This window comes from Cervus canadensis, chromosome 24 (assembly GCF_019320065.1).
Source record: "Cervus canadensis isolate Bull #8, Minnesota chromosome 24, ASM1932006v1, whole genome shotgun sequence".
Taxonomy (NCBI): Eukaryota; Metazoa; Chordata; class Mammalia; order Artiodactyla; family Cervidae; genus Cervus; species Cervus canadensis.
Genome location: NC_057409.1, coordinates 9,514,441 through 9,528,708, shown reverse-complemented (window position 1 = coordinate 9,528,708; position 14,268 = coordinate 9,514,441). Strand labels below are relative to the sequence as shown.

The window sequence follows — 14,268 nt, the reverse complement described above, 5'->3', positions numbered from 1 at the left end:
TTCCCCAAGAAATACTGATTCATTACAAAGAGGAAAAGAGTAACTGGTATATGGCAAAGTCTAGCAGAAATCCCCTTAATCAAGTAATCAAAGTGAACCCTGGGACAAATGGAAATAGGTCCTCCCTGATACATCAGGGTGTATCAAGAACACAGCATCACTTCCAGGGACAGTCCTGGTAGGATACACAACCTGAGTCTAATCACAAAAAAGCCACAGACAACCCCAATTGAAAACCATGCTACAAAATAACAACTCTTCAAAAGTGTCAAGACTGTGAAAGGGGAAGACAGACTGAGGATAAGTTTTCCTGACCAACAGAGGCTGAAGTGGGGCTTCCTCGGTGGCTCAGCGGTAAAGAATCCACCTGCAATGCAGGAGATGCAGTTTCGATCCCTGGGTCAGAAAGATCCCCTGGAGAAGGAAATGGCAACCCACTCCAGTATTCTTGCCTGGAAATCTCATGGACAGAGGAGGCTGGCAGGCTACAGTCCGTGGGGTCGCAAAGAATCAGACACAACTGAGCAACTAAACAACAAGAGGCTGAAGTGGCATGGTGAAGAATTGCAATGTGCAATTCTGGACTGAGCCCTTTTACTACCATGATTTCACTGGAGCATTTGATGAAACTTAAAAGGTAAAAACTAGAGATTAGGTATTACTTTCCTGATGTTATTCAATGAAATTAGGTGTTAATTTCCTGGCTTTATTCAATGTCTGTTTCCTTATGTTGATTGTTATGTAGTATAGGAACATGTCCTTGTTTGTAGGAATTGTACACTAAAGTAATTGAGGGTGCTGGGGCTCACGTTGGCAACTTACTTTCAAATTATTCAAAGTAAGAAAAGTTCCCTGTACTATACTTGCAACCTTTTTGTGTCAGGCAGGATCTTAATTCCTTGGCAGGGATCAAACTCACGCCCCCTGCAGTGGAAGCAGAGTCTTAACCATTGGACCACCAGGGATGTCCCAACAATTTTTCTGTGTTTGCATTGGCTTCAAAATAAATATCACTAACATGTGAAGAGACGAGTAAAGAGTGTGCACGTAAAATATATTGGCAATTATTGGCAGGCACTTCATCAGTAAAAGTACTTTGGTGTTCTCCTGGGTTTGTGACGTTTGTGTTTTTGGTCAGCTTATTTTAGTTTATAATTTGTACTAACTTGTTTTTTCATTCATTAAATGTTCACTTTCACAACTGATTTTTCTACTCTTAAAGAAGGCCCTACAAAATTGTATGAGTTTCAGTCCCCATAAAACCAATATCCACAAGTGGCTTAAGTTAAGGAAGTGGAGGCACAGAAGCATGAAGTGATGCACCCAGGTCACTCAGGTAAGTGATGAAGCAACGTTTAGACCCAGCCCGTCTAACTCTAGACTCTCCTTCCAGGGGATGCTATGAAGACGTAGGAAGATTAAAGGGCATTAAATAAACTTTATAAATGCAAGAATTAAAATTATTATGCGATTTCCCTAAAGGCCCACTTTCACAAATTTTACACAATTGTATGACCATGTGAACACATTGCTAGGGCTTCGCCCAGCATCTTAGAGTGGCTTTTTTTATATGTATGTGTGGCCATAAAATTGACGTCCTTAGTTTCACATTAAACCTAAGTCTGGTGATCAATCTAATTATAATTTATCAAAATCTACTTGTGCCTTTTTTTTTTCTTTTCTTTTTTTAAGTCGCTCAGTCGTGTCCGACTCTTGCGACTCCATGGACTGTAGCCTCAGACCAGGCTCCTCAGTCCATGGGATTTTCCAGGCAAGAGTACTGGAGTAGGTTGCCATTTCCTTCTCCAGGGGATCTTTCCGACCCAGGTATCGAACCTGGGTCTCCCGCATTGTAGGCAGACGCTTCACCGTACTTGTGCCTTTTAAAAAAAGATTATTATGAGATTTTAATTGCATGAAAGATGCATGCCTGTCTGTGGGGCCTGTTTGCCTCAGTTCCTTAGTCAGGGGAAGTGGGGAGCAAAGTCCTCCTCCAGTATGCCAGAAACTGCTTGGAATTTGACACCTAGGGCCTCACTTTGTCCTCATAGCAGCCCTGCAAGCAGGCACTGTCCTGAGTGAAGCTTCTGAGGCCCACAGAGATTTGGGGTTCGGCCCACAGTCACACAACTGGGAAGAGGGAGAGCCGGGAGAGGATGTCCGGGGTGGCGATGGTTGCCCAACAGTGTGTCAGCAGAAGGCTTGCCAGGCTGGGCTTGCCAAGGTCCACAGAGCTGACACAGCCAAGGACCTTGCCACCAGCACTCACCACCCAGGCCCCAGCATCCACAACAGCTGCCTGGGGACAGAGAAGCCATGCAGCTGGTGGCAGAGCAGCGTTTCTGCCCAGATCATAAGCGGGCAACACCTGCAAGAGTGAGGTGGGGGCCCGGGTCGTCACCAGCTCTGGCTACACACCTGGGCCAATGGGTCCAGGGGAACAATCAAGGATTTTGGAGTCAGACAGATCTGGGCTCTGTCTCTTTTTAGTGGCGTGAACTTGCGCAAGTCACTTTACTTCTTTGAGTCTCAAAAAGTAAGAATCTTGCCTCAGAAGGAAGCTCTGAATATTACAGTGGAAAGTGCCTGGTGCATAGTAGGTGCTCAATAAACAGTAGTATTTCATTATCATTCTGCCAGGGCTTCTCAGCAGACAAGGGCCCTTCAAGAGCTCCAGGAATCCAGGCTGGGGAGAAAGAGTTCTTAAGGACCTTATTTTTCCTCTCTGCCACCCAGAACTGGAGTCAGAGGAAGGGGTCCTCCTTCTAGACTGCAGAGCCAGGCAAAGTCCTCCCAGCCCCCCAGGATCCTGGCTCCCTTCCCTGCAGCCTGTTCTTTACTGACAACAGGAGCAGGGTCTCAAGGTTAGGCAAACAAGCAAGTGATAAGGCGCTTCCAGGTTGGGCCTTGCGTTCAAGGCTCGTCCGGCTCTGGGGCTGGCTCCCCTGCTGAGCGTGAGTCCTGCAGGCACCAATAGGGACACCTGCCATGGCCACCTGCTGATTGTGCACCTGAGGCCTTGGTGCCCTGGTACAGCCTGGGTTAATGACCCTGTTTATCCACTTGAATCATCTGATAAAGGGCAGCGGGGCCAGCGGGCAGACGGCCCTGTGCCCTGCACCCGCTGCTTCATTGACTGAAGTGATATCAGGGCCACGTGGAGCTCTCAAGGCTCCCTCCCCCACCACTTCCCCCTGGGTCCTGCCAGGGTCAGCGTGAGTTTCTTTTTTTTTTTTTCAATGAACATGACTTCTGGAGTCAAGGTTGTTGGGCGGTTCCCCCCTCCCTCCCCCATTTGGGGATATAAATAGCACCCACAGCACCAAGCAGAAGGTGGGAGAGCCAGGAAGAAGGCGGAGCAGATCCTCCACCATGAGCTCCAGCCAGCCAGGGCCCTGCCCGTGCCAGGGTGCTGCAGGCCGCCCGACCATTCTGTATACACTTCTGAGCCCCAGCATCAGGGACCGGCCCTCCGCCGCCCCAGCCCGCGGCCGCTGCCTGTGCAAGCAGCACCGGCCTGTCCAGCTATGTACGCCCCATCGCACCTGCCGGGAGGCCTTGGATGTTCTGGCCAAGACGCTGGCCTTCCTCAGGAATCTGCCGTCTTTCTGCCAGCTGCCCCCCCAGGATCGGCGGCAGCTGCTGCGGGGCTGCTGGGGGCCCCTCTTCCTGCTGGGGTTGGCCCAAGACACTGTGACCTTCCAGGTGGCCGAGGTCCCAATGCCTAGCATACTCAAGAAGATCCTGCTGGAGAAGCCCAGCAGCGGGGCAGGCAGCAGCCAGCAGCCTGACCGGCCCCAGCCCTCGCTAGCTGAGGTGCAGTGGCTGCAATGCTGCCTGGAGTCCTTCTGGAGTCTGGAGCTGGGCCCCAAGGAATATGCCTACCTGAAAGGGACCGTCCTCTTCAACCCTGGTGAGATCCCAGACACTCCTGGACAGGGGCCAAGGCTGGAGGGGGGCAGGGCCCAGTCAGGGAAAGACACATTCTAAGGACTTAACAACTGAAATCCCTTTGGGTCCTGATTATCTCCAAATAGCCATTTTGCAAAGCAAGCTCAGAGAGGCTCAGTGACTTGCGAAAAGTCACAGAGCCAGGTAGGGGAAGAGAAAGAATGGGGACTCAGGTCTATTGATGTCAGAATCTAGTCCTTGCTGCTCTGCTAAGAAATTTCCCTGACCTTTACGACAGGAGAAGGGGAGGGGAGGGTGGGCAGACCTAGCTATCCTCAGTCGCACCTTCACGAGCAGACTGCATGGAGAAGTTCTGAAGATAAAACTGCGGTTTCAGAAAGACCACATAGAGAAGAGGAATGAAAATGGGGGTCGGGTGGGGTGAGAAGGAGGCGTCTTCGTAAACTTCAGCCAGGACAACAAATAGAGGAAGCGTTCTTTGTAATCTAAAAGGCACCTAGATGAGAATTCCTCATCAAAATGCCCCCATGGAATGCATGATCAGAGTAATTCATTATAATAATAGCAAACACTCGCATTACAGTTACTGTGTGTTAGGTCCAGTTCTAAAGGTTTTACATACACTAGCTCACTTAAACCTCATAACAAGCCTAGTAATAGGTACTATTATTTATCCCAATTTTACCAATGAGGAACCCGAGGCACAGAGATTGAGTAAATTTGCCCAAGGGCACACAGCTAATAAAGTGACAGTGTGGGATTCAAAACCAGGGTCTTACCCATGGCTCTATCCTATCCATGAAGGATGGATAAATGAAGTGAAAAATAAATAAATGAAGGAGGTAGTGATGGGGCCTCAAAGGCACCAAGCTGGTGGCCTCGGGTCTTGGGCCAGTCTCACCCCATGGTATTGGGGTAAGCCACTCACCAGCCATCTTTGCCTTCTCTGCCCGCAGACGTGCCAGGTCTCCACGCCTCCTCCCACATCGGGCACCTGCAGCAGGAGGCGCACCAGGCGCTGTGGGAGGTCCTGGAGCCCTGGTGCCCTGCAGGCCAAAGCCGCCTGGCACGTGTCCTCCTCACGGCCTCCACCCTCAAGTCCATTCCACCCAGCCTGCTTGGAGATCTCTTCCTTCGCCCTGTCATTGGAGACGTTGACATCGCGGACCTCCTTGAAGATATGCTTTTGCTGAGCTGACCTGCTCCAGCCCAAGCAGGGACTGGGTGGAAGGCTGGCAGCACTGATTCGGCCTGGCTGTCCCCTGGGTGACCCAGTGCTCCCAGAGGTTTCCCTGGAGCAGCTGGCCCCAGCACAGCCACTTGGGCCCTCACTCAGCCACACCCCACCTTGACCCTCCTCAGTTCGGACACAGTGCTCCAGCTGACTGGCCCTTGGTGGTTTCAGAGCCTCTGGGCCAAGACTCCTGTCCCCTCCTGGGGCAGGGTAGAAGTTTCCGCTGCTCGTTGGGCCAGGAGTTCTACTGACTTTGTACAGAACTGACTTAAGTTATTGGTTTTTGTAATAAAAGGTGTGACACCCTTGGAACGTGACAGTGTAATTTGTACATGTCAAGGGACTGGTTTATCTCCAGAGTTCCCCTGCCCCTGTCAGAGGGAGTCCAAGAGGAAGGAACTACAAGTGACACAGAAGCCAGGACTCAGGAAACTGGAGTTTTGATTTTTCAGGGTGGGATGGTGATTTCATTTCTGGCGGTGAGATTTATTTCACATGGATCTGATCCAGGAGTTAGTATCAGTTCATGGACCACCCCCCCCCACATCCTTGCCTTTATATCAAGGGGTAGGAGTATCCCTCCCTATTCCTCAAATCCCCTGCTGATCCCTCCTTCTGCTCCTGCCCCGGCCTCCCTCTCACCTCAGTGAGAATCACCAATAAGGAAAATGAAGAATCTCATTTCCAAATTGAAACAGTTTATAGGAGTCTCTGCCATTTGGGATCATTCACTTCCCCTATGGCATCACCGACTCAATGGACATAAGTTTGAGTAAACTCCAGGAGGTGGTGATGGACAGGGAGGCCTGGCGTGCTGCAGTCCATGGGGTCACAAAGAGTTGGACACGACTGAGCAACTGAACTGAACTGAACTTCCCCTATTCTTTCAGCAGACAGAAGGGAGTGGTCCCCTGTTCTCTTAACGGGAGGGGGCAAGGGCAGTTAGGGCTGACCTGGGGGCTGCTTGGAAGCCAAGGCAGACTGAGGTTTAGCTGTCAAACCAGTTGTTAAAGTCTGAAACACACTTCCATGACAGCCGGTTCACAGCCACTGCCTGGAGGCCCCAGGAATCCCCTCCACTGCCCCTCGGTGCTCCCTTCTCCTGGTACCCATCCTCCTGTCCAGCACCTAGAGAGGCAACGCTTGGCACAGCCATGGCTTCCAGGGCTGCTCCATTCAGAGCATGGCTTGTGTCTACTCTGATTGGTCAATGTCTGTGCCTCACTGTTCGTTAAATATTTTGAACATCACCCAGGTCAGGGTCAATGACCTGCAAGATAGGCAGGAGGGGATGATAACAACACACATGCCTATAGGACCCCCCTTTCTGGCCTCCTTCTTTCTCCAGCAATGAGGCCTGTCCTGACCAGGCCCCACCCCCCTTACCACCACAGTCTGGATTCTTCTCACGGGGGGCCAAGTTAATGATTACTCCACAAGAGGTCATTCACTCAGGGACAACGGTCTAGGAGTCATCACTCAGACCTCTCCCTAAGGCCCCAGGGAAAGAGACCACAACGGAATAGGCCATGGACCCATTATGGGCCCCCTATGCTGCCCCTTACCCAATCACCCATTCACCACTCAGACACCGGAATGAGGTCGAAACTCACAGCTCAGACCCCACAGTGAAGAGACACGCGAAACTCAGGCCCACACACTAAGTTGAACAACTCAGACATTGCCTACATTGACCCAAGAAACAGATCTTCCATCAGCACACACACATCACAGAAATGCACAGCCCAGATACACACAGTGACATACAGCAAACATGTTCAGGGAAAGGACACACGCTCCCAAGCCAGGTGTTCACACCTGCGCCGACTCTGCAGATGAACGGGGTACACCAGGGCATGCTCACCGTCTTCTGCGTGTCACAGTAAAAAGATCAGTGGCCCCCAGCATAGGGAGGCCTGTGTCCGCACACCTCCAGGGTCTACCCAGAGGCTACAAGTCCAGACCAAACTGCTCTGACTAGCATTAGGGCCTCAGTCACTCCCTTTTGCCATGGTGACCCCAACATCCACCGTCAGAAAGGCTGTGTCCTGCTCAACAACCACCCCTAGCCAGGACTAATCATAATCCTTAAATAGAGACATCCTCTAAGAGACTGGGAGCAAGCCCTACATCTCTCCACCCTCTCCCCTCTACCAGAACCCCAGACCCAGACCTCAGCCCCAGGCACCCCTCCCAGCCCTGCCCCCATCCCACCCCTTGGGCTCATCTCACCTGGAAGATGCATGAGGCAACCCTTTCATGAGCATATACCTTGGGGGACTTCCCTGGTTTCCCAGTGGTTAAGATTCTATGCTTCACTGTAGGGGGCATGGATTCAATCCCAGGATGGGGAACCAAGAGTTCACGTGCCCCAGCTAAGGATCCTGCATGCCACAGCTAATGAATAAAGAGGAGATGCCTCATCTCCCCATAGGAGCCAATTCCAGCAGGTTCAGGGGTCTGGGGCCATTCTATCTTTTATGTCCCTTCTGCCCCCAGTAGTTTACTGTGGCACCTCTCTGAACTCTCAGGCTAAGTTCTTCCTGCCTCTCACCACCCCGCCCCCCTCTCCAATCCTGAGCAGCCATTAGAAAACGCGCTTCTTTATCCACCCCAGCGATTTCCCACAATTTACCTAATGCTTCCATCATCCAAATAGCTTTCCTTATTGGCCTACTTCGTTCCTTTGCAAATTTCTTTCCTACCCCTCCGCAGGATTGGGGAGCCACACTTCTGTCTATTTCTTGTCTGTGTCTCTTGAGTCACACCCTGTACCCTAACCAAGCCTTCTAGATGAACATAAGGACAAACTGAGCAAAACTAAAGAAGCAAATTATAACACAGTTTGATAAAGGCAGTAATGCTTTCTCCATGAGACTGCAGGCTTTCTGAAGGTGGGGCACTGTGTCTTCACTATCAATATCTTAAGAGCAGGAATAGTGTCCCATCAATCAGAGAGGGTACAGAAAGAAACAGGCTTAGACAGGGTCTACAATTTGTTCAAGGTCTGCAGTGATCACGCTCTGTGCTGGGATTTGAACTGTGTGACTGTGGAGGCCAGGCTCCAGCCACCAGCACAGGCTGGAGTGAGTCATGGTCAAGAGCAGATTGTCTAGAGGCAGCTCAGCCACTGTTTACTGTGTCTCAGTCTGATTCCTGTCCTCAGGCCCAGCCAGGGATGACTCACTAGGAAACAGGAGAATGGGTATGACTCTGGGTCAGCCTCAGGTATCATTTGATTATCATCATTATTCCTACCTTCATTAGCCAAATCATCGACTGCTTATTAAGCAGTCGGGCTGCTGACGTGTCCTGTGCCCTGTGCTGACACTCCCTGCCCTTGAAACAGTCACACAGCCTAGAACCTATGATGCCAGGAAAAAGCCAGTGCCCACTATCCATCCATCCATTCCTGCCATTTCCAACACCTTTCTCTATGTCCACTTGTACCAGACCCAGTGCTAGATGCTGAGGAGCACAGAATAAATAAGATACAGTCCCTGCCTTCACTAAATATCCTGTCTATAGCAGAGAAAGACGCATGAGTAATTGCAACAGAGTGATCTGAACTGTGACAGAGGGACATCCAACAGGCAGCAGGGGCGTAGACATGTGTGCGTAAGTCAGTCACTCAGTCATGTCCAACTCTTTGCAACTCCATGGACTGCCAGGATTCTCTGTCCATGGAATATTCCAGGCAAGAATACTGGATCAGGTTGTCATTTCCTACTCCAGGGGATCTTCCTGACCCAAGGATTGAACCTGAGTCTCTTGCGTCTTCTGCTCTGGAAGGTGGATTCACTGCACCAATCTGTCTGGATTTGGGAAAAACTCTTCAGCCAGGTGGTGACCACTATGACCTTAAGAGATTGAATGGAGCTTGCCAGGCAAGTCAAGGGGGTGAGCATTCCAGACAGACGGAACAATAGGTGCAAAGGCATAGAGGTGTCAGAGCCAAGAGTGTTCCACTCACTGCCAGTGGTCCTGGGGCAACTGGATCCCAGGAGACCCAAGAGCAACAGAGGGTCCCGGAGAGATGAAAAGTGAGCATGTCACAGAACAAGGCAGCAGAGAAAAGCCATCCCAGTGAAACTGGTGGAAGCAACAAGGTTAAGGTGTCAGGGAATCAGAGTTGACAAAGGGAACCCCCCATTCCTGGCAAGTCATTCTGGGGAGCTATTAAACAGCTATGGAGAGCGATGCTCTACACACGTTACATCGATTATGTTATTTAATTCTTACAACTCAATGCTGGAAGTACTATCATTATCTCCATTACACAGATGGAGAAACCGAAGCACCGAGAAGTTAGGTAACTTACTCAAGGTTACACAGTTAATAGCAGTAGGGTCAGGATTTGAACTCAGATGGTTTTGATTTAGGTCCTGTGCTCTTTTTTAAAATTGATTATTTTTGGTTGTGCTGGGTCTTTATTCCTGCGAGTGGGCTTTCTCTAGTTGTGGAGTGTGGGGGCTACCCTCTAGCTGCGATGCGTGGGTTTCTCATTGCAGTGGCTTCTCTTGTTGTAGAGCATGGGCTCTAGGCGCTTGGGCGTCAGTGGTTGCAGCATGGGGGCTCATTATCTGTGGCTCGTGGGCCCTACAGTGTGCAGGCTTCAGTAGTTGTGATGCACGGGCTTAGCTGCTCTGAGGCATGAGGGATCTTCCTGGACCAGGGATCGAACCCATGTTCCCTGCATTGGCATGCAGCTTCTTATCCACTACACACCAGGGAAATCCATAGGTCCTATGCCCTTAAACACTATGCTATCATGAGTCTTTAAAAGTCAGAGATGATCAAGTGGAGAATAAATAACAGCACCTAGACTCTTTCCTCTCCTCACGTCACTGTAAGGCAGAATGAGAGTGAAAGTACTGTCTTGGTTACTTTTGGGTTTAAGTTTTTGATGAGAAATCAAGCCTGCTTGTTCCCCCAGGGAAGTGGCCCATTTTCCCTGGAAAGAGTCCTCAGCCACAGTCAACAGCACATCCCCATGTTAGTGCCAGGAATATTCATTCCATCAATGATGATTTACTGAGAATCTACTACACATTGAGCATCATTCGAGGTCTTGGGAATTTCATCCCACAAATAACAATTGTGTGTAATCTTAAGTGCATAACTTCTTGGGTCATCTAACAACTTTTCCAGAACATACCATCTTTATTTTGGCACACACTCTTTGCTGTATAACACTTACTTTTCAGTTTTTGGATTTTTAAAAAAGATAGTTTTAACTAAACATTTTCTGTGTAATACAAAGTATGCAAATCAGACCTGTATAACTTGATGAATGATCATGAAATGAATAAACCTTGTAATCACCACCCAGAGCAGGAAACAGAACATTGGCAATGCCCCAGAAACCCTTCCCATCACTATCTCTCCCTCCTGCCCAAAGGGTGTCACTAAACCCTGATTTCCAACATGATAAATGATATCGCTTGCCTTAAACTTTAAAAAAATGTTTTTCAATTTACTTATTTCTATTTTTGGCTGCACTGGGTCTTCGTGGCTGTGCATGGGCTTTCTCTAGTTGCGGCAAGTGGGGGCTACTCCCTAGCTGTGGTGCTCAGGCTTGTTATTGTGGTAGCTTCTCTTGCTGCAAAGCGCAGCCTCTAGGGTGTGCAGGCTTCAGTAGCTGTGGCACTCGGGCTCGGTGGTCGGGGCGCATGGGCTTAGTGGCCCCAAGGCACGTGGGATCTTCCTGGACCAGGGGTCAAACCAGTGCTCCCTGCACTGCAGGGTGGATGCCTAACCACTGGGCCACCAGGGGAACCCAAATTTTATATAGATGGAATTGTACAGCATGTATTCCTTTGTGTTTGTCTTCTTTTACTTGATATTGTATCTGAGAGCCATTCTATGCTCTATGTAGCAGTAACCTATTCATTTTCATTGTTGTAAAGTATTCCATTACACTACAATTTATTTATCCATTATACTACTGAGGAACATTTGGTCCATCAAATAATATTGCTAGCATTATTCTTGCGCACGTGTTTTGGTACACAGATGTTTGCAGAACTGGTGCTATATGATAAGAATCGGAATTACGGAGTCACAGAATGAATGCTCAACTTGAGTCGATCATGCTAGTTTTCTAAGAAAGTGAAAGTGAAAGTTGTTCAGTCGTGTCCGACTCTTTGCGACCCCATGGACTATACAGTCCAAGGAATTTTCCAGGTCAGAATACTGGAGTGGGTAGCCCGTTCCCTTATCCAGGGGATCTTCCCAACCCAGGGATCGAACACAGGTCTCCCACATCGCAGGTGGATTCTTTACCAGCTGAGCCACCAGGGAAGCCCAAGAATACTGGGGTGGGTAGCCTATCCCTTCTCTAGTGGATTTTCCCAACCCAGGAATCAAACCGGGGTATCCTGCATTACAGGCAGATTCTTTACCAGCTGAGCTACCAGGGAATCCCAAGAATACTGGAGTGGGTTGCCATACCCTCCTCCAGGGGATCTTTCCAACCCAGGGATCAAACCCAGGTCTCCCAAATTGCAGGATCCCTGGGAGGGATCATTTCTAGATCCCTTCCAAAGGCAGCAAGTCCTCCAACAACCAACCAGCTTTCCCTAAGCATCTACTATGTGAAAGGCATATAAAGATGAATACTGAAAATAAGAACAGAAAGCCCTCTCATATCCGCAGCTCCTATTATCATGAAAATCACAGGTAACTTTTAAGGAGGGCTTACTGTATCCAGTATTCTTGACTGGGAACCCCCATGGATAGAGGAGCCTAGTGGGCCACAGTCCATGCTGTTGCCAGAGTAGGACACAATTTAGCGACTAAATCACCACCACCACTGTATGCTAGGCATTTACTAAGTACTTGTATATGCATGATGACATTAAATTCTCACCACAATCCTCCAAGGGGAGGCAGTAATTTTCCTATCTAGTAGATGAGGAAATTTAGGTTCAGAGAAATTAAGTAACTTGCCCAAATCCACACAGCTAGCTAAGGACTGAATTTTTGGCCATACCATCTGGCTTGCAGCATCTCAGATGGAACTCAGGACCTGGCAGTGAAAGCCCAGAATTCTAACCTACCAGGCCTGGTATTAAACCTGTGTCCCCTGCTTTGGCAGGCAGATTCATATCACCTGTACCACCAGGGAAGTCCTCTTTTCCCTTTTCTTCATGATCTTAAAGCATACTTACATGTGTATCCTTAAAAAATGTTTTTGATTCGTACTTTTTGAACTTTATATAAGTGGAATATTCTGTGCTTTCTGACTTGTTTATTTTCATTCAATATCATACACCTGAAATTATTAGTACTAAATGCCAGTTTTTGCTCTTACAAACACTGCAGCTATGAATTCATATATACTGTCAAATAAAAAGAAATCTGGACTAAGGAAGGAGAGATTTTATTTGTAACAGTTATTGCAAGGAAGGAAAAGAACTACTGTAATAGACACAGGGAAGCTATCGCAAAGAGAAGCTCTAACCATAAGATCCGCACGTGCCTCAAGGGTCAGGCAAAGAGTTTTTCTTTCATAGGAAGGAGTAAATAGGAAGGAGTAAATAAGGCTAGAAAGAACTTAGTGTGACGAAGTGGGATGACCGGGAATGACATAATGGGACAGTAGTTCAGAGAATGTTTTACTCTGAACCCAGACTATTCTTTGGGGGCAAGGGGGCTGTTAAGGAGGAGTTGCACACAGCTCAAGCTGGGGGAGAGGAACACAGTGCAAAGTTCATGGACCTGGAGGAAGGAAAGAAGCTAAACTAAACTTTAGTTAACAAGCATTTTGTTCTTACTGATCTGTGGGGAAAAGCAGTTCATCTAAGCATTTATGAGGCAAAGAATTGAAATTTGGAGTCTGTATCCAGCCTTGCCATAAGTAAACAAGAAGGCACTCATGAGTTTTATCTAAGTCATAAAAGGAACGTTGTCTCTTTGCAGTAAGTTGATTCCAGAACACAAAAGGGTGGAGGGAGTTTCTTAACTTTCACTGTTTTCCAGGATCACAGGGTTTGAGCAAGGCTCAACATTGTCAGTACATCTCCTGATACACAGATGCAAGAATTTCTTTAAAACGTATAACTAGAGGACTTCCCTGGTGGTACAGGGAATCCGAATCTGCCTGCCAAAGCAGGGGACACAGGTTTAACTCCTGGCCTGGGAAGACTCCACATGCTTCAGAGCAGCTGCGCCCAGGCAACTCAACCACTGAAGCCCGTGGACCTAGAGCCTGTGCTCCACAAGAGAAGCCACTGTGATGAGAGGCCCGCACACCACAACCAGAGAAGGACTGCACAAGGCAGTGACGACCCAGGGCAACCAAATAAGTAAACAATTAAAAAAACAAAACATATAACTAGAAGTGGAATTTCTGGGTCAAAGATATGTGGAGTTCCACTTTTACAGGGTAATGCCAAATTGTTTTCCAAAGCAGCAGTACCAGTTTACACTTCTAACAGTATAAGGGAGCTCCAGTTGCTCTACATCTTCAGGATTTAAGAGAGGATTTGAGGATTTTAGTATATGTGCTGCGGGAGCGAGCACTGATTTGAGGATTTTAAAATGTTTGCCAATCTCCTGGCTATGAAGTGGGTCTCACATTTCCTTGATGAAATGAGATTGAGTATCTTTCATTATTAATTGAATGTGTTTCTCTTCTGTGAAAGGTCTTCAGCCCACTTTTCAATTGGATTGCCTTTAGTTGCTTCAGTCATGTCTGACTCTGTACGACCCTATGGACTGCAGCCCGCCAGGCTTCTCTGACCACAGGATGGATTCTCTAGGCGAGAGTCCTGGAGTGGGTTGCCATGCCCTCCTCCAGGTGATCTTCCCAACCCAGGGATCGAACCCGGGTCTCCTGCATTGCAGGTAGATTCTTTACCATCTGAGCCACCAGGGAAGCCCAATACGGGAATGGGTAGCCATTCCCTTCTCCTAGGGATCTTCCCAACCCAGGGATCGAACCCAGGTCTCCCTCAAGGCAGGATCCCTGGGAGGGATCATTTCTTGACCCCTCCCAAAGGCAGCAAGGCCTCCAACAACCAACCAGCTTTCCCTAAGCATCTACTATGTGAAAGGCGTACAAAGATGAATAATGAAAATAAGTACGGAAAGCCTTCTCATACTCGCGGCTCCCCGTT

General features: G+C 48.6%; 1 protein-coding gene across 1 annotated transcript; it reads left to right on the top strand.

Annotated features, from left to right (window-relative positions):
* Positions 1-3,348: 3,348 nt before the first annotated feature.
* On the top strand, positions 3,349-5,448 carry NR0B2 (nuclear receptor subfamily 0 group B member 2). The gene is made up of 2 exons (XM_043445581.1): positions 3,349-3,913; positions 4,869-5,448. The coding sequence occupies exons 1-2, from the start codon at positions 3,373-3,375 to the stop codon at positions 5,108-5,110; spliced, it is 783 nt and encodes a 260-aa protein (XP_043301516.1). The 5' UTR covers positions 3,349-3,372; the 3' UTR covers positions 5,111-5,448.
* Positions 5,449-14,268: the final 8,820 nt, after the last annotated feature.

What these genes read in the sequence shown, in the direction of transcription:
- NR0B2 (XM_043445581.1), top strand. Translation starts at nt 3,373, where the DNA reads ATGAGCTCCAGCCAGCCAGGGCCCTGCCCGTGCCAGGGTGCTGCAGGC. An exon ending in GACCGTCCTCTTCAACCCTG is followed by an intron (nt 3,914 to 4,868) that starts GTGAGATCCCAG and finishes CTCTGCCCGCAG; the next exon opens with ACGTGCCAGGTCTCCACGCC.